Below are 20,174 nucleotides of genomic sequence, written 5' to 3' on the forward strand. Positions count from 1 at the left end.
ATATGAAGCCTGATTATGCATGACACACAGACCCTGTATTAGATGAGCGGAATGTACAGAGAACCACACACAGACCACTGACATGACTTCACATTTGAGTCTCCTGAAGCATGCTACAGTGTATGCTTGTGTAGTGATTCGTAAGACGTATGCTACATGCTATATGTACTGTACAGTATGTACCTTTTATCACTTCATGCCATGGTTTATTATCATATCATCATTTCGTATTATCATGTCTGTATGTGTGTTCTTTGGCTTCAGTCGATGTTGAACTTGACTTTCACTCCATTATGACGTGGATATAATGTCCAGGGTGACTGCGCCAGAAGATGGACCTCACTGACAATGTGACATTTCTGATTTAATTTCTCTTCTCTCAATGAAGCCTGCACAGTCCAGAGTGACTTTATACAATGATTGATTAACAAAATGATTACTGAAACACCATTGAAGTTCCTTCTGACTGGATGAAGTGGATGAACTGTGTGGGATACCGTTTCTGAACACAGCTCTGGTTGATAGTCTTGCAAAAGGTTATTTTGAACACTGTTGTTGTAAAGAGGATAACACAGTCATTTTCATAAATATATGCTTTTATTCTTAAGAGTAAGAAAAATGTAACAACTTTTTTGTCTTAGATGATACAAAACAAATGCTTATTACTATAGAAATCAGTCAAAAGTTTGGACAAAAGTTTGAAAGTTTGTTACTCATTCAAGGGTTTTTCTTTATTTTTACTATTTTCTACATTGTAGAATAATAGTGAAGATATCAAAACTACGAAATAACACATATGGAATCATGTAGGAACCAAAAAAGTGTTAAACAAATCCAAATCTATTTTATATTTGAGATTCTTCAAAGTAGCTGCACTTTGCCTTGATGACAGCTTATCACACTTGGCATTCTCTCAACCAGCTTCATGAGGTAGTCACTTGGAAAGCATTTCAGTTAACAGGTGTGCCTTGTTAAAAGTTAAGAAGGAAAGAAATTCCACAAATTAATGCGTTTGAGCAGTTGTGTTGTGACACGGTAGGTGTGGTATATTTGGTAAAATGACCAAGTCCATATTATGGAAGGAACCGTTCAAATAAGCAAAGAGAAACGACAGTCCATCATTACTTTAAGACATAAAGGTCAGTCAATACGGAACATTTCAAGAACTTTCTTCAAGTGCAGTCAGTCGCAAAAACCATCAAGCGCAATGATGAAACTGGCTCGCAGGAAAGGAAGACCCAGAGTTATCTCTGCTGCAGAGGATAAGTTCATTAGAGTTAACTGGACCTCAGATTGCAGCCCAAATAAATGCTTCACAGAGTTCAAGTAACAGACACATCTCAACATCAACTGTTCAGAGGAGACTGCATAAATCAGGCCTTCATGGTCAAATTCCTGCAAAGAAACCACTACTAAAGGACACCAATAATAAGAAGAGACTTGCTTGGGCCAAGAAACACTTGCTTAGACCAAGGAAATCTGTCCTTGGTCTAATGAGTCCAAATTTGAGATTTTTGGTTCCAACCGTCGTGTCTTTGTGAGACGCAGAGTAGGTGAATGGATGATCTCTGCATGTGTAGTTCCCACGTGAAGCATGGAGGAGGAGGTGTGATGGTGTGGGGGTGCTTTGTTGGTGACACTGTCTGTGATTTATTTGGAATTCAAGGCACACTTTTAACCAGCATGGCTACCAAAGCATTCTGCAGCAATACACCACCCCATCTGGTTAGCAATTAGAGGGACTATCATTTGTTTTTCAACAGGACAGTGTGTAAGGGCTATTTGACCAAGAAGGAGGAGAGCAATGGAGTGCTACATCAGATGACCTGGCCTCCACAATCACCCGATCTCAACCCACTTGAGATGGTTTGGGATGAGTTGGACCGCAGAGTGAAGGTAAAGCAACCAACAAGTGCTCAGCATATGTGGGAACTCCTTCAAGACTGTTGGAAAAGCATTCCAGGTGAAGCTGGTTGAGAGAATGCCAAGAGTGTGCAAAGCTGTGATCAAGGCAAAGGGTGGCTACTTTGAAGAATCTAAAATCTAAAATAGTTTTTGATTTTTAAAACTTTTTGGGGGTATTACATGATTCTATATGTGTTATTTCAAAGTTTTTATGTCTTCACTATTATTCTACAATGTAGAAAATAGTAAAAAGAAACGAAAAACCCTTGAATGAGTTGGAGTGCCCAAACTATTGACTGGTACTGTATGTACACAGTCAAATGTATGATATAGAGCTAAAGAGTCAACTGATTTGCAACAAGGATGAGATTAACAAAACAAAAAGTTTTAAAAAACATTCACAGATAGTTATTTGACTCCAGGTGCCTCTGTACACTGTCACCTAACCAGTTGTGCAACATTGTAGCCATACTGTAACATGATGTAGCATTAGAAGAAGTGATAGTACATTCAAGATCATCCCTAAATCCTTACTCAACCTTAACTCACTCAAATGTTTCCTTCTTACCAGTGCAAGACAACTTTTGTTGTTAATAGTCTTTTTGGGGGGGGGGGGCTCTCACGTAGTGGGATATTGTGCCACTTTGTTTTTAGGCACTTCCATTAGTTTGTCCCACCTCCCAAATATACTCTTCCCATTCTCCATAAAAATGTCAGACTTTTACAATGAAGGATGTAAGGGTAGTGACCAGAGTCAAATCAACTCCCAACTATTTCAGAAGCAGAGTCAAATCAACTCGCAACCTCTCAATAACCTACTTATGACTTGTTGTTAAACATCACCTCCTCAAACTTGACTATCCTCCCTCCTTCAGTCTCCACCTCCTTTTGCTCCCAAGTCTCCACTTCCCCATTCCTTTGCTCATAACGGCGGATTCGCACCTTGCCCGTTGTTGGGAGTGGGCATGGGAGACCCTTCAAGGCCTCGTCGTAGAGAAGCTGTTTCAGGACATCTTGACTGGGTTGAACCATGCCTGATGGAACCAGTGCATTACCCTTGTCTACCTTTGGAAGGGGAGATGGTGAGTTTGTGACTTCAGGATTTGGAGAGGCTGCACGCTCCCATCTTGACGGGGAAGGTGATCGCTGTACGGGTAGTGGTTGCAGTGTCGCCTTGACCTCAGTCTTTGGCAAGGCTGCACGCTCCCACCTTGACGGGGAAGGTGAACGCTGTACGGGTTGTGGTTGCAGTGTTGTCTTGACCTCAGTCTTGACCTCAGTCTTTGGCAAGGCTGCACGCTCCCACCTTGACGGGGAAGGTGAACGCTGTACGGGTTGTGGTTGCAGTGTTGTCTTGACCTCAGTCTTGACCTCAGTCTTTGGCAAGGCTGCACGCTCCCATCTCGATGGAGAAGGCGCTCGCACAGGAGCTCGCACTAGCGTCTTGACCTCAGGCCTTGGTGAGGCTGCGCACTCAGCTCTTGATAGAGGGGTTGAATTCTGTACAGGAGCTTGAGGACGTGGCGATGTTACTTTTATCTCAGTGTGAGGAAAGGGTGTCGGAAGATGTCCTCTTTGTTGCTCCCCGGTGTTGCCACCTCCCACTGCCCTTCGTATCTCTGGCATGATCCCGGCCATGGTGGCTCGCACTGTGGGGTCGCTCTGCACCATCCTACAGACAGCGTTACAGTACTGCTGTCCTTGGAGACTGAGGATCTCCTGGATCTTAGCCGGACAGACACTGGGGGTGTGCAGCCTGACTCTGGCACAGAGTTCAGCAATGATTTTACCCATAGCCCACACGTCTGAACGCTGGTCTCGGTGGCCCCTCCTCTGCAGGACCTCAGGTGGAGAGTAGGCCTCATTGCCCATATCCACGGCAGAATTTAGGCCATTGCGGAAGAATTTGGCCAGTCCCATATCAATGATCACAGGTCGGTGAGTGTCATGCTCTACCTGGAAGAGATTATTTGAGAGGGATGGAAAAATATTGTTTTATATCTAATTGAAGCATTTAGCGTGATAATGTCCTTTATTCCCAACAACAGATGAACTACTGCTTCGGAAGTCTTGCATAATTAATGAAGAACATTAAAACAACAACTATTTTAATGCCTGTCTCACCATGATGTTCTCAGGCTTGAGGTCCTGATGTACGATATCTTTGCTGTGTAGGTGAAGCAGTCCTTCACACATGCCTGTGATGATGGTGGCCTTTATAGATGGAGTTAACTGTGGGAAATCAAAGGCTTTCATTATCAACTGATGAGTTAACTTGCACTTTTTTGTAATAATGTTTGGAACGCCCCCTGAAAATCCTGTAGGCTTAGATATTTATTTATCAAATATATTTAGATGAGTTTTTCTGTGAACTTTTGTCAACACTGTCACATGCATGTTTGGTGGCAGCAGTGGGATCCATAGGCAGACCTGTATTTTAGATTTTTGTGATTTGAAGATGGTTGTCTCCAGTTCCTCTCCAAAGATGAACTCCATGGGGATGATCCACTTGGAGTCCTTGAGTGTTGGATTACCCAGAAGCTTCACTATGTTAGGATGAATCGCTTTACTGGAGTCCCAGGTCACAAAGAAAGTGTGAAAGAAAATGGGGAGAAAGAGTTGAGGGCATTGGAGTCTACAGACAGCACAACTAATCACTTCTGTAGTGATCTTCATCAGCATCATCTCTCCTATAGCAAAGCAAAATCCAAGAAGAGACCATATTTTCCCCCTTTGTTTCTCCTAGACACAAATTACATCTCTTTAACACCAAAATGAGACTAAGAGCATTTTCTTACATTTCAAAATGTCTACTTAAAACCTCTACAGGATTGGTTGGTCCCCGCGGGACGGTTGAGCTAACGTAGGCTAATGCGATTAGCATGAGGTTGTAAGTAACAAGAACATTTCCCAGGACATAGACATGTCTGATATTGGCAGAAAGCTTAAATTCTTGTTAATCGAACTGCACAGTCCACTTTACAGCAGCTGTTATAGTGAAAGAATACCATGCTATAGTTCGAGGAGAGTGCACAGTTATGAACTTATTAATAAACCATTTAGGCACATTTGGGCAGTCTCGGTACCAAATTTTGAACAGAAATGCAATGGTTCATTGGATCAGTCTAAAACTTTGCGCATACATTGCTGCCATGTATTGGCCAAAATCTAAATTGCGCCTGGGCTGGAATAATACATTATGGCCTTTCTCTTGCATTTCAAAGATGGTACAAAAACAAAAACGCATGCTTTTTTCTTTGTATTATCTTTTACCAGATCTAATGTGTTATATTCTCCTATTTTAATTTCAGATTTCCACAAACTTCAAAGTGTTTCCTTTCAAATGGTATCAAGAATATGCATATCCTTGCTTCAGGTCCTGAGCTACAGGGTGTTAGATTTGGGTATGTCATTTTAGGCGAAAATTGAAAAGGGGCGGATCCTTAAGAGGTTTTAAGAGAAACAACCACATACACGATATATACACAAAAGTATATGGACACTCCTTCAAATTAGTGGATTTGGCCATTTCAGCTACACCCGTTGCTGACAGGTGTATACAATTGAGCACACAGCCATGCAATCACCATAGACACTTTTTGGTAGTAGAATGGCCTTACTGAAGAGCTCAGTCACTTTGAACGTGGCACCGTCATAGGATGCCACCTTTCCAACAAGTCAGTTGGTCAGATTTCTGCCCTGCTCGAGCTGCCCCGGTCAACTGTAAGTGCTGTTATTGTGAAGTGGAAATAACGGCTCAGCCGGGAAGTGGTAGGCCTAACAAACTAACAGAACAGGACTGCTGAGTGCTGAAGCGTATAGCGTGTAAAAATCGTCTGTCCTCGGTTGCAACACTTTACCGAGTTCCAAACTGCCTCTGGAAGCAACATCAGCACAATAACTTATTTGTCAGGAGCTTCATGAAATGGGTATCCATGGCCGGGGAGCTGCACAAAAGCCTAAGATCACTGTGCGCAATGCCAAGCGTCGGCTGGAGTGGTTGGACTCGCTGCCATTGGACTCTGGAGCAGTGTAAACGCGTTCTCTGGAGTGATGAATCACGCTTCACCATCTGGCAGTTCGATGGACGAATCTGGTTTTGGCGGATGCCAAGAGAGCACTACCTGCCCCAATGCAGAGTGCCATCTGTAAAATTTGGTGGAAGAGGAATAATGGTCTGGGGCTGTTTTTCATGGTTCAGGCTAGGCCCCTTAGTTCCAGTGAAGGGAAATATTAATGCTACAGCATAGAATGACAGTCTAGACGATTCTGTGCTTCTAACTTTGTGGCAACAGTTTGGGGAAGGCCCTTTCTTGTTTCAGCATGACAATGCCCCCATGCACAAAGCGAGGGCCATACAGAAATGGTTCAACATCTAGTGGAAAGACTTTCCAGAAGAGTGGAGGCTGTTATAATAATGCCCATAATTTTGGAATCAGATTTTCGACGAGCAGTCAAGCTGTCATCAAGGCAAAGGGTGGCTACTTTGAAAAATCTCAAATGTTAAATATATTTAGATTTGTTTGACACTTTTTTGCTTACTACATGATTCCATGTGTTATTTCATGGTTTTGATGTCTTCACTCTTATTCTACAATGTAGAAAATAGTAAAAATAAAGCAAAACCCTTGAATGAGTAGGTGTGTCCAAACTTTTGACTGGTGTTGTATATCTTGTTTTCTTTTCATTATGATCACAATATTAAATGTGGCAACTTTTGTTTAATCTAAACCCTCTTTCTGTCATTGTGTTTCTGTCAGACATTCTAGATACAGCGCTGGGCCGTTGACCGGCTGAGGCTACCCTCCCCAGGATATGTTGCCCTGTCTCCTCCTCAGCGGGGGCATACAAAGCTCCCCTTTATCTGGAGGACCCCCATGCACCTTCTCAAGACCCCTATCACAGGGGCCACCCACCTACTGCACCCTTCCGTCCTAACAAGTCCCCGACTCTACCGCGCATATCCTAACGCTGGAGGGGCTGGACAGCACATGGCACAGCACCCTGCAATGCCTTCTCCACCCCTTGCACCCCAGGCCGACAGCGACTCTCGGGATCGTCTCTAGAAGGTGAACACTTCCTCTAAGTATTCCCACCACTTGCACCACTCAGAGCGAGAGAGCGGGGAAGGGGTCTACAGATGAGTCAGCTTGGGCTACAGAGACCACGGCAGACCCCGTAACCACTATTCACACAACCACAGCAGCTACCACAGGCATATATTTGTGCTATTTGTGAATAGCGTGAAGTAAAATTCAGAGTTATATTGATACGAGATGTGAATATCAGTGACAAAAAAGTTTTGCAGCGGTATCGTGATACCTTCACATGCATTGTTTTGTGGGTAATATTTTGGCATCGGGACATCGCTAATAGTGATGTGGCAAAACATCTACACGGTTACATATCAGGATATTATCTTTGACACTATATTGAATCGTTATGACAATGCCGCAATATTATTTTTTTGCGCTAGTTGGCTGTACCTGCACCAAAAGGGATTCAATTTGTTTTCAGCATTTATTTCCATGACGGATCAAAACTTGTCTTCTCATGGCTCACGCGTCTCTCTGTAGCAGACATATGGTCAGTGAGCAATATGTTTGGAACATGGAATCACAATAAAATCACAGTATGGAATTTCAATACATATAGAATAGTGAGAATCGCAAAACATATCGAATCGTCACCAAAGTATCACGATAATATTGTATTGTCCCTGGCAATTCCCAGCTCTAAACCCTAATACATTATGTCATTTAATATGGGTTAAGCTGCATTTCAGTTGAACTCCAGGTCCATTTTGACACATGTAATATTTTTGCAATCATTTTTAGTATTTATAACAGAGTTTCACTAGGTGTGAAGATGGTACAGTTTGTACCAGTTATGAGCTGGTATGTGCTGACTGACAGCTTTTTAGGCAGCCCCCCCAGGCATTTTGCAGGGAGTTTTACACTTTGGCTCTGTCTAAATGGGATGGTGAAACGTTTGTGGTTTACCCAATAAATTACTGGGAGCCTGTATATAGTGTTTAACTCTCTTTATGTTTTAATAGCATGCAGTTTACTTGCTGTTAGTCAGCACCTGTAGCAACTTTTTTGGGGGTGTGCGTGCGCCAGCTCCTGTTTTTTTTAGTAGGGTTAATGACAGCACTTTCAATTTCACACCAGTTTTAGAGATGGCCATATTTGGAATATTTTGTTATTTTACAAGCAATACTATTTTGGATTTAAAGCGATCTAACCTCTTCCCAGTCACTTTTGTTGTATGTTTTTAGTTCATTAAACATTAAAAGTAGTTAACATTTAAAGAATGTGTTGTTATGAAACTTGAATGTGTTTAATGCATGCACATTTCTACAATGTATACAGTTGAAGTCGGAAGTTTACATACACTTACACGGAACCCAAACCGTCTGTGCGCGTGCGCCATCGTGCGCTATCGTGCATACATTTATTTTGTCCCCCTACACCAAACGTGATCACGACACGTAGGTTAAAATATCAAAACAAACTCTGAACCAATGACATTAATTTGGGTACGGGTCGAAAAGCATTAAACATGTATGGCAATTTAGCTAGTTAGCTTGCACTTGCTAGCTAATTTGTCCTATTTAGCTAGCTTGCTGTTGCTAGCTAATTTGTCCTGGGATATAAACAGTGAGTTGTTATTTTACCTGAAATGCACAAGGTCCTCTACTCCGACAATTAATCCACACATAAAACGGTCAACCGAATCGTTTCTAGTCATCTCTCCTCCCAGGCTTTTTCATCATTGAACTTATATGGTGATTGGCATCTACACTTTCATAGTATTACCACGACAACCGGCGAAACAGTTCATCTTTCAATCACCCACACGGGTATAACCAATGAGAAGATGGCACGTGGATACCTGCTTCTATAAACCAATGAGAAGATGGGAGAGGCAGGACCTGCAGCGTGATCTGCGTCAGAAATAGGAATGACTTCTATTTTAGCCCTTGGCAACGCAGACGCTCGTTGGCGCGCACGAGCAGTGTGGATGCAATAATTGAATGATATATATTTTTATTTTGTAACGCTCGTGCACGCGACGTGTCTGGTCTGGTCAGCATGTGAGGTTGGAGTCCTTAAAACTCATTTTCAACCACTCCACAAATTCTTGTTAACAAACTATAGTTTTGGCAAGTCGGTTAGGACATCTACTTTGTGCATGACAAGTAATTTTTCCAACAATTGTTTACAGACAGATTATTTCACTTATAATTCACTGTATCACAATTCCAGTGGGTCAGAAGTTTACATACACTAAGTTGACTGTGCCTTTAAACAGCTTGGAAAATAACAGAAAATTATGTCACGGCTTTAGAAGCTTCTAATAGGCTAATTGACATAATTTGAGTCAATTGGAGGTGTACCTGTGGATGTATTTCAAGGTCTACCTTCAAACTCAGTGCCTCTTTGCTTGACATCACGGGAAAATAAAAATGATTCAGCCAAGACCTCAGAAGAATCCTTGGGAGCAATTTCCAAACGACTGAAGGTACCACGTTCATCTGTACAAACAATAGCACGCAAGTATAAACACCATGGAACCACGCAACCGTCATACCGCTCAGGAAGGAGACGCGTTCTGTCTCCTCGAGATGAACGTACCTTGGTGCGAAAAGTGCAAATCAATCCCAGAACAACAGCAAAGGACCCTGTGAAGATGCTGGAGGAAACAGGTACAAAAGTATATATAACCACAGTAAAACGAGTCCTATATTGACATAATCTGAAAGGCCGCTCAGCAAGGAAGAAGCCACTGCTCCAAAACCGCCATAAAAAAGCCAGAGTACGGTTTGCAACTGCACATGGGAACAAAGATTGTACTTTTTGGAGAAATGTCCTCTGGTCTGATGAAACAAAAATAGAACTGTTTAACCATAATGACCACCGTTATGTTTGGAGGAAAAGGGGGGAGGCTTGCAAGCCAAAGAACACCATCCCAACCGTGAAGCACGGGGGTGGCAGCATCATGTTGTGGGGGTGCCTTGCTGCAGGAGGGACTGGTGCACTTCACAAAATAGATGCCACCATGAGGGAGGAAAATTGTGGATATATTGAAGCAACATCTCAAGGCGTCAGTCAGGAAGTTAAAGCTTGGTCGCAGATGGGTCTTCCAAATGGACAATGACCCCAAGCATACTTCCAAAGTTGTGGCAAAATGGCTTAAGGACAACAAAGTCAAGGTATTGGAGTGGCCATCACAAAGCCCTGACCGCAATCCTATAGAAAATCTTTGGATAGAACTGAAAAAGCGTGTGCGAGCAAGAAGGCCTACAAACCTGACTGTTACACCAGCTCTGTCAGGAGGAATGCCCCAAAATTCACCCAACTTATTGAGGGAAGCTTGTGGAAGGCTACCCGAAACGTTGGACCAAAGTAAAACAATTTAAAGGCAATGCTACCAAATACTAATTGAGTGTATGTAAACTTCTGACCCACTGGGAATGTGATGAAAGAAATAAAAGCTGAAATAAATAATTTTTTCTACTATTATTCTGACATTTCACATTCTTTAAATTAAAGTGGTGATCCTAACTGACCTAAGACAGGGAATTTTTACTCTGATTAAATGTCAGGAATTGTGAAAAAAATTGTTTAAATGTATTTGGCTAAGGTGTATGTAAACTTTCGACTTCAACTGTATATCCAGTGATGGAAAAAGTACCCAATTGTCATACTTGAGTAAAAGTAAAAGATACCTTAATAGAAAATTACTCAAGTAAAAGTCACTCAGTAAAATTCTACTTGAGTAATAGTCTAAAAGTATTTGGTTTAAAATATCAAGTATAAATAATTTCAATTTAGCAAACTTATATCAAGCAAACCAGATGGCACCATTATCTTGTATTTTTTATTTACAGAAAGCCACCTGCACACTCCAACATTCAGACATCATTTACAAACAGATCATGTGTGTTTAGTGAGTCTGCCAGATCAGAGGTAGTAGGGATGACCAGGGATGTTTGGTTGATAAGTGCGTAAATTGGACTATTTTCCTGTCCTGCTAAGCATTCAAAATGTAACGAGCACTTTTGGGTGTCAAGGAAAATGTATGGAGTAAAAAGTACAATATTTTCTTAAGGAATGTAGTGAAGTAAAAGTAGTCAAAAATATAAATAGTAAAGTAAAGTACAGATACCCCAAAAAACTACTTAAGTAGTACTGTGAAGTGTTTTTACTTAAGTACTTTACATCACTGTGTATATATCTCCTTGATGCTCAAAAAGGCTTTTCTGGCGTAATAAATGAGACATTAATGAGCTCATGTGGAGACAATGATAAGATCTCATCTATTGCTCATGCTTCTCAAATGGAAGTCTCAATTCAAGCTCATTTGTCTCATGAACGTTTCCTCTTAGGAGAAACAGTTCAGATATAAGGGATCACTAAATTATACAAAATTGAGATCTCCAATTTTTCTTCAGATATGAAAAAAAGACCACTGATCAAAATACTTTCCCTCTGGGCTGATATCACCATTTAGCAACATACCATGATAGCACAATGTCTGTCATACTCACTTGTATACTTGACACTCTCTCTCCAGGTCTCTCCTATTGATTAAGTGTTGTGGCACCTTCTTGATTGCAGCCCAGGTGTCATTGTACTTCTCCCTGTATACCTTCCCAAACGAGCCAGCAGCAAGAGTTTTGGTGGAATACGCCATCTAGGGGTTTGGTGGGGAGTGGGCAGTGATGTTAAGATCTGACAGAAATTAGAAAAATGTTGACCAAAAACGACTAAAGCATTCATCTCTGCATAACATTTGTTGTAGTACTATTGTTAGGGTAAGTACACCCTACAGAGTCAATTCTCTCAAAGTTACAAAGACAAAGAGAGAATTCCAAATAAGATGATAATGGAGTTGGTGAGAAGGGTTTGTCTGTTGACTAGAAACTAAAGCAAACAGTGTTGCAACCGTAGTACAGTGTCTGAATACCCATACTTGCGTCCAAAATAGTAGGCCGTTTGAGTATGTGAAATAGTAAAGTTTAATAGTAAGCAACATTTCGAAAATCGATTATACTTTAAATGCCTGGATGTCGTTTGGGCTTTGACAAATCAATTAGATATGGGCATGGTGGAAAAAGTACCCAGTGGTCATATTTGAGTAAAAGTAAAGATACCTTAATAGAAAATGACTAAAGTAAAAGAGAAAGTTACACAGTAAAATACTACTTGAGCAAAAGTCTAAAAGTATTTGGTTTTAAATGAACTTGTTTCAAAAGTAAATATCATTGCTAAAATATACTGTATGAAGTATGAAAAGTAAAAGTATAAATCATTTAAAAGTATTGATATTAAGCAAACCAACCAGTACATTTTTTTTGTTTTTATTTAATGGATAGCCAGGAGCACACTCCAACACTCAGACATATTTGGCAAACAAAGCATATGTGTTTTGTGAATCCACCAGATCAGGCGCAGTAGGGATGACCAGGATGTTCTGTTCCTGTCCTGCCAAACATTGAAAATGTAACGAGTACTTTTGGGTGTCAGGGATCATGCATGGAGTAAAAAGTACATTATTTTCTTTAGGAATCTAGTGTAAGTAAAAGTTGTCAAAAATAGAAATAGTAAAGTAAAGTAAAAATACCGCAAATAACTAGTTAAGTAGTACTTTAAAGTATTTTTTACTTTTTACTTACTTAGGCTACTTTACACCACTGGAAATGGGGATGCACTAGCGAAATCGACAAATAGCGGGGAAACAGCGCAATCGCGCATGAGGCATTGTCAGTATTACAAAATATAATGTTTAATATGTGAATTTTTGAAAATCGAGTATGGTTTATATACAATCCACACTTTTCCACGATGCATTGGAAGAGGTGGGCTGCAAGTGATTGGCTTCTTGAAGAGAAGTAGGACCGAACAACAAAACTAGGAAACTTAATTGTGAAGATGCCGAATAGCAAAGACTCTGCGGTAGTGTTCAACTGTAGGCTAAGTCGTTTTTGTTCTCCTTAAACTAATCATTGTATTGCATCGTAGGTTACGTCTTTGAAAACAGAAGCTTTATTATTATTATTTTTTAAATCCAAAAAGTGGATTTTTGTTTTCTCCCTGAAACGTTTTTAATTGTTCTCTTGGCCTTCCTCAGAGCTCTTTCTGAATGTGTCTGCACCGGGGACTCAGGATGTTGTCATTATTGATGCCATCTTTAAATCAGGCCTTTTGATTTTGAACATATGGATTGTTTTAGTTGTGTAGGCTAGGCAACTAGCCTTAGCAGTCATTCTGATCTTGTTCCCAATGATAAGTGCTTTAGTTTATTATGTTGCTGTCCAGTGAATCTGAATTTGCGATGCACCCGATTATCCATGTTTTTCTATGCAATAGCCTTTTGATTTAAACATGTGAAGTGTTTTGCTGTGTGTACTAGGTTATTGGGTTTCACTAATAAATATGTTGAAATGGAACAAAATTATATTTTTCTGTCTTCAGACCTTTTTAAATAGGATAGATGCTATATGGGCTACGGGGTCGAATGTGATAGTCTGCCTATAACTCCATTCCTATTCTATTTTGGAGTTTACAGAAATTAATCAAATTGGAAATAAACTATTATATAAAATAGATATTGCATGCATGTCTGTTGAATTTGGAAAAATCTACCCGCACTTGGTCCCACCCCACCTACTCATCCAATCAGGAGTCGCTACTACGTTGTGGCGGTGGCATATGGCATACTTTTTACTAAATGGTATGTACTAAATAGTATGCAACGATGAGTACATAGTATGCAGTTTAAGCACAGTTGAAGTTGGAAGTTTACATACACCTTAGCTTAATACATTTACACTCAGTTTCTCAATTCCTGACATTTAATCCAAGTAAAAATGTCCTGTTTAATTAAGGTCAGTTTGGATCACCACTTTATTTAAAGAATGTGAAATGTCAGAATAATAGTAGAGAGAATGATTTATTTCAGCTTTCATTTCTTTCATCACATTCCCAGTGGGTCAGAAGTTTACATACACTCAATTAGTATTTGGTAGCATTGCCTTTAAATTGTTTAACTTGGGTCACAATAAGTTGGGTGAATTTTGGCCCATTCCTCCTGACAACTGGTGTAACTGAGTCAGGTTTGTAGACCTCCTTGCTCGCACACGCCTTTTCAGTTCTGCCCACAAATGTTCTATAGGATTGAGGTCAGGGCTTTGTGATGGCCACTCCAATACCTTGACTTTGGTGTCCTTAAGCCATTTTGCCACAACTTTGGAAGTATGCTTGGTGTCATTGTCCATTTGGAAGACCCATTTGCGACCAAGCTTCAACTTCCTGACTGATGTCTTGAGATATATCCTTCAATATATCCACATAATTTTCCTCCCTCATGATGCCATCTATTTTGTGATGTGCACCAGTCCCTCCTGCAGCAAAGCACCCCCACAACATGATGCTGCCACCCCTGTCCTTCACGGTTGGGATGGTGTTCTTCGGCTTGCAAGCATCCCCCTTTTTCCTCCAAACGTAACCATGGTCATTATGGCCAAACAGTTCTATTTTTGTTTGATCAGACCAGAGGACATTTCTCCAAAAAGTACAATCTTTGTTTCCATGTGCAGTTGCAAACCGTATTCTGGCTTTTAAATGGCGGTTTTGGAGTAGTGGCTTCTTCCTTGCTGAGCGGCCTTTCAGGTTGTGTCGATATAGGACTCGTTTTTACTGTGGGTATAGATACTTCTGTACCTGTTTCCTCCAGCATCTTCACAATGTCCTTTGCTGTTGCTCTGGGATAGATTTGCAGTTTTCGCACCAAAGTACGTTCATCTCTAGGAGACAGAACTAGTCTCCTTCCAGAGCGGTATGACGGCTGTGTGGTCCCATGGTGTTTATACTTGCGTATTACTGTTTGTGCAGATGAATGTGGTACCTTCAGGCGTTTGGAAATTGCTCCCAAGGATGAACCAGACTTGTGGAGGACTACAATTTTTTTCTGAGGTCTTGGCTGATTTCTTTTGATATTCACATGATGTCAAGCAAAGAGGCACTGAGTTTGAAGGTAGGCCTTGAAATACATCCACAGGTACACCAATTGACTCAAATGATGTCAATTAGCCTATCAGAAGCTTCTAAAGCCATGATGACGTTTTCTGTTATATTCCAAGCTGTTTAAAGGCACAGTCAACTTAGTGTATGTAAACTTCTGACCCACTGGAATTGTGATACAGTGAATGATAAGTGAAATAATCTGTCTGTAAACAATTGTTGGAAAAATTACTTGTGTCATGCACAAAGTAGATGTCCTAACCGACTTGCCAAAACTATAGTTTGTTAACACGAAATTTGTGGAGTGGTTGAAAAATGAGTTTTAATGACTTCAACCTAAGTGTATGTAAACTTCCGACTTCAACTGTATGTAGTATGGGTATTCGGACAATTCCAGTTTCTCCTATAGTAAGGTGGAAATTCTGTTAATTCTAAACTGGTATTCTAATCCATTCAAAACCAACCAACTATAATTGAGGCACTCCCAGATAGAGCAGTACCCTATTTATGCCAGCGGGGTAAAATTATGTAAAACAGGTTATTTCATACTCTACACAGGAACAAAATGTCACATCCTGTGTTGTGTGACATCCATTTGTCATTCATTGGCATAGTAACAATATACACTGAGTGTACAAAACTGCTCTTTTCATGACATAGACTGACCAGGTGAAAGCTATGATCTCTTGAGGTCAACTGTTAAATCCACTTCAAATCAGTGTAGATGAAGGGGAGGAGACAGGTTAAAGAAGGATTTTTTTTAGCATTGAGACAATTCAGACATGGATTGTGTATGTGTGCCATTCAGAGGGTGAATGGGCAAGTTAAATATGAAAGTGCCTTTGAAAGGGGTATGTTAGTAGGTGCCAGGTGCACCGGTTTGAGTGTGTCAAGAACTGCAACGCTGCTGGGTTTTTCACACTCAACAGTTTCCCGTGTGTATCAAGAATGGTCCACCACCCAAAGGACATCCACAACTGTGGAAGGTATTGGAGTCAACATGGGACAGCATCCCTGTGGAACGCATTTGACACATTGTAGAGTCCATGCCCGACAAATTGAGGCTGTTCTGAGGGCAAAAGGGGGTGAAACGCAGTAGGAAGGTGTTCCTAATGTTTTGTACACTCAGTGTAGATTATGATGTTTAGGAGCAAAGCTGTCTGAGGGACAGACATCAAGATAGCTAAATACCTTTTAGGTACCATTTGTGGCCTGCCATGAAATATATTGTGGTCCCTACTTCTGTTCCCACTACAATTACTTGAAAAGATCTTATGTTGGGAGTGACAACACATTACAATAATGAATTCATAGCTCATGCTATTCAAGCAAAGAGGGAATTACTAAAACTATGAGCATGTACAGTGCCTTTATAAAGTATTCACACCCCTTGACTTTTTGTTGTGTTGCAGCCTCAATTCTCACCCATCCACACACAATATCCCATAATGACAAAGTGAAAACATGTTATTTATTAATTTTGTAAATGTATTGAAAATGAAATACGTATCTCTAAGTATTCACACCCCTGAGTCAATTCTTTGTAGAATAACATTTGACAGTGATTATAGCTGTGAGTCTTTCTGGGTAAGTCCCTAAGAGCTTTCCACACCTGGATTGTGCAACATTTGGCCATTATTCTTTTCAAAATTCTTCAAGCTCTGCCAAATTGTTTGTTGATCATTTCTAGACAACCATTTTAAGGTCTTGCCATGGAATTGCAAGTAGATTTAAGTCAAATCTGTAACTCGGCCACTCAGGAACATTCACTGTCTTCTTGGTAAGCAACTCCAGTGTAGATCTGGCCTTGTGTTTTAGGTTATTGTCCTGCTGAAAGGTGAATGACTCTCCCAGTGTCTGGTGGAAAATAGATTGAACCAGATTTTCCTCTAGAATTTTGCCTGTGCTTAGCTCCATTCCGTTTCTTTTTTATCCTGAAAACCTCCACAGTCCTTAACACTTACAAGCATACACATAACATGATTCAACCACCACTATGCTTGAAAATATGAAAAGTGGTACTCAGTAATGTGTTGTATTGGATTTGCCCCAAACAAAATGTTAATTGCTTTGCCACATATTTTGCGGTATTACTTTAGTGCCTTGTTGCAAACAAGATGCATGTTTTGGAATATGTTTTATTCTGTACAGGCTTCCTTCTTTTAACTCCATCAATTAGGTTAGTATTGTTAAGTAACTAAAATGTTGTTGATCCATCATCAGTCGTTTCCTCCTATCATAGCCATTACACTCTGTACTTGTTTTAAAGTCACCATTGGCCTCATGGTGAAATCCCTGAGCGGTTTCCTTCCTCTCCGGCAACTGAGTTAGGAAGGATGCCTGCATCTTTGTAGTGACTGGGAATATTGATACACCATCCAAAGTGTAATTAATAACTTCACCATGCTCAAAGGGATATGCACTGTCTTTTTTTTGACCCATATACCAATAGGTGCCCTTCTTTGCGACGCATTGGAAAACCTTCATGGTCTTTGTGGTTGAATCTGTTTGAAATTCACTGCTTCACTGAGGAAACTTCCAGATAATTGTATGTGTGGGGTACAGAGATGAGGTCATTCAAAAATAATGTTAAACATTATTATGCACACATAGTGAGTCAATGCAACTTCTGTGACTTAAGCACATTTTTACTCCTGAACTTAATTGAATAGTTATTGACTCAAGACATTTCAGCTTTTCATTTTTTATCAATTGCAAAAATGTCAAAAAACAGAAATCCACTATGACATTATGGGGTATTGTGTGTAGGACAGTGACATTTTTTTTCTAAATTAATCTATTTTAAATTCAGGCTGTAACACAACAAAATGTTGTAAAAGTCAAGCAGTGTGAATACTTTCTAAAGGCTCTGTAAGTATGCAGAATATGAAAATGATTTCCCCCCCAGCAATGTGCAGCTCTCCTGACATTGCCTTTACACGAATGGCCACATTGGGCAAATTACGCTGACACCTCTAGAAACCGGATATACATGTGTTTTTAATGCCTCATGATAGGCAATAACATTTGCACTCCTCTCTAGTAGATACTTACATTTAATTGGACATTGATACAACACACAAAATCACAATTTCCTTTGTTCTACTTTACAAAAGCAAAGTTGATTAACTTAATGCTGGTTATAAATGGGAAGTTAATCAAATACAGTTTATATCACCTTAAAATAACATGATCCTTACCTATAACTCCGTCAGGTTAGCTCAGGAATGGCTGCTGTCTTGCTGTGTCAGGTTCAAACATGAGAGAACACAGTTGTCTGTGTTTTTTTTACCTCTCCTCTGCCCCACCCCTAAAGTAGTCACGCCCCTTTATCTGGTGTCATATTGTGATGAAACTGTAGGACAGCTTTCAAGGAAAGACATGTCCAAATACTGAACGAATGGCTCATACCTGCTCCTGCTTGCTAAACTCTGCCCGGGACTCTGAGAGACTGATATAAGGCAGAGCCGAGAGTGCAGGAAGATCTTGGCGGGGGAGCTGGTGCTTTGTGGTATATTGGGCTCTTTAACCCTTGCAAGTATCCGCAGTTCAAGTTTCAAGATTTTTATGCCACGTGCACAAGTACAGTGAAATGCCTTTCTTGCAAGCTCCAAACCCAACAATGTAGTAATCAATATCAATGTAGCACAAAAACATTTAATATGTTAAAACAACACACAATAAATAAAAATAAGAAATAAAAACAACTGGAGAAAGTAAGAAGCTATATACAGTTGAAGTCGGAAGTTTACATACACTTAGGTTGGAGTCATTAAAACTCGTTTTTTAAACCACTCCACCAATGTCTTGTTAACAAACTATAGTTTTGGCAAGTCAGTTAGGACATGTACTGTGTTCATGACACAAGTAATTTTTCCAACAATTGTTTACAGACAGATTATTTTACTTATCATTCACTGTATCACAATTCCAGTGGGTCAGAAGTTTACATACTCTAAGTTGACTGTGCCTTTAAACAGCTTGGAAAATTCCAGAAAATGATGTCATGGCTTAGAAGCTTCTGACATCATTTGAGTCAATTGGAGGTGGGAGCATAGGTTGCTGCATTTGTCTTCGCCATCTTGGTTTCCTGGATTCACAGTGATTAACCTGAAACCGAGTATAGCCTAGCTGTTGCTTCTGTCCAGGTTTTTTGTAGCTTATTCAGTGCACCGTAGATGTGCATCTACTGCAGGGCCCAAAGATGTTGCACACACCCAGACCCCAAGAGGGGGTCCGTCACCTGGAGAAGCAAAGTGTTTTTAAATGCAACATTTAAATGTTCATTGTTATATCCATGTCCCAGTTTGTCCATAGCCATTTAAATGACAGTGTGGGTTACGAGGGGCAGGCAGAACAGTACTGCAGACTGTGTGGCTTAAAGTGAGCTGGGTTCTATATGGATTTATTAGTTCTATATGACCATATCCCCCGTGCATCCCGCAAAGGCGGAGGTGTTGCTAACATTTACGATAGCAAATTTCAATTTACAAAAAGAAAAAATGACGTTTTCATCTTTTGAGCTTCTAGTCATGAAATCTATGCAGCCTACTCAATCACTTTTTATAGCTACTGTTTACAGGCCTCCTGGGCCATATACAGCGTTCCTCTCTGAGTTCCCTGAATTCCTATCGGACCTTGTAGTCATAGCAGATCATATTCTCATTTTTGGTGATTTTAATATTCATATGGAGAAGTCCACAGACCCACTCCAAAAGGCTTTCGGAGCCATCATCGACTCAGTGGGTTTTGTCCAACATGTCTCTGGACCTACTCACTGCCACAGTCATACTCTGGACCTAGTTTTGTCCCATGGAATAAATGTTGTAGATCTTAATGTTTTTCCTCATAATCCTGGACTATCGGACCACCATTTTATTACGTTTGCAATCGCAACAAATATTCTGCTCAGACCCCAACCAAGGAGCATCAAAAGTCGTGCTATAAATTCTCAGACAACACAAAAATTCCTTGATGCCCTTCCAGACTCCTTCTGCCTACCCAAGGACGTCAGAGGACAAAAATCAGTTAACCACCTAACTGAGGAACTCAATTTAACCTTGCGCAATACCCTAGATGCAGTTGCACCCCTAAAAACGAAAAACATTTGTCATAAGAAACTAGCTCCCTGGTATACAGAAAATACCCGAGCTCTGAAGCAAGCTTCCAGAAAATTGGAACGGAAATGGCGCCACACCAAACTGGAAGTCTTCCGACTAGCTTGGAAAGACAGTACCG

At 40.5% G+C, this 20,174-nt stretch overlaps 1 protein-coding gene across 2 annotated transcripts; it reads right to left on the bottom strand.

The window, feature by feature from the left end:
• Positions 1-578: 578 nt before the first annotated feature.
• Positions 579-18,241, bottom strand: LOC139573818 (serine/threonine-protein kinase Nek8-like). Of its 2 annotated transcripts, none has more exons than XM_071397712.1 (5): positions 18,137-18,241; positions 11,462-11,607; positions 4,336-4,474; positions 4,030-4,137; positions 579-3,861 (listed from the first exon to the last, which is right to left on the bottom strand). In XM_071397712.1, exons 2-5 carry the CDS (start codon positions 11,605-11,607, stop codon positions 2,725-2,727), a joined length of 1,530 nt encoding a protein of 509 aa, XP_071253813.1. In that variant the 5' UTR covers positions 18,137-18,241; the 3' UTR covers positions 579-2,724. The 2 variants fall into 2 exon arrangements, with proteins under 2 accessions (XP_071253813.1, XP_071253812.1); XM_071397711.1 differs by having other exon boundaries at positions 11,462-11,645; positions 18,137-18,198.
• Between the last annotated feature and the right edge of the window lie 1,933 nt (positions 18,242-20,174).

This window comes from Salvelinus alpinus, chromosome 4 (genome assembly GCF_045679555.1).
Source record: "Salvelinus alpinus chromosome 4, SLU_Salpinus.1, whole genome shotgun sequence".
Taxonomy (NCBI): domain Eukaryota; kingdom Metazoa; phylum Chordata; class Actinopteri; order Salmoniformes; family Salmonidae; genus Salvelinus; species Salvelinus alpinus.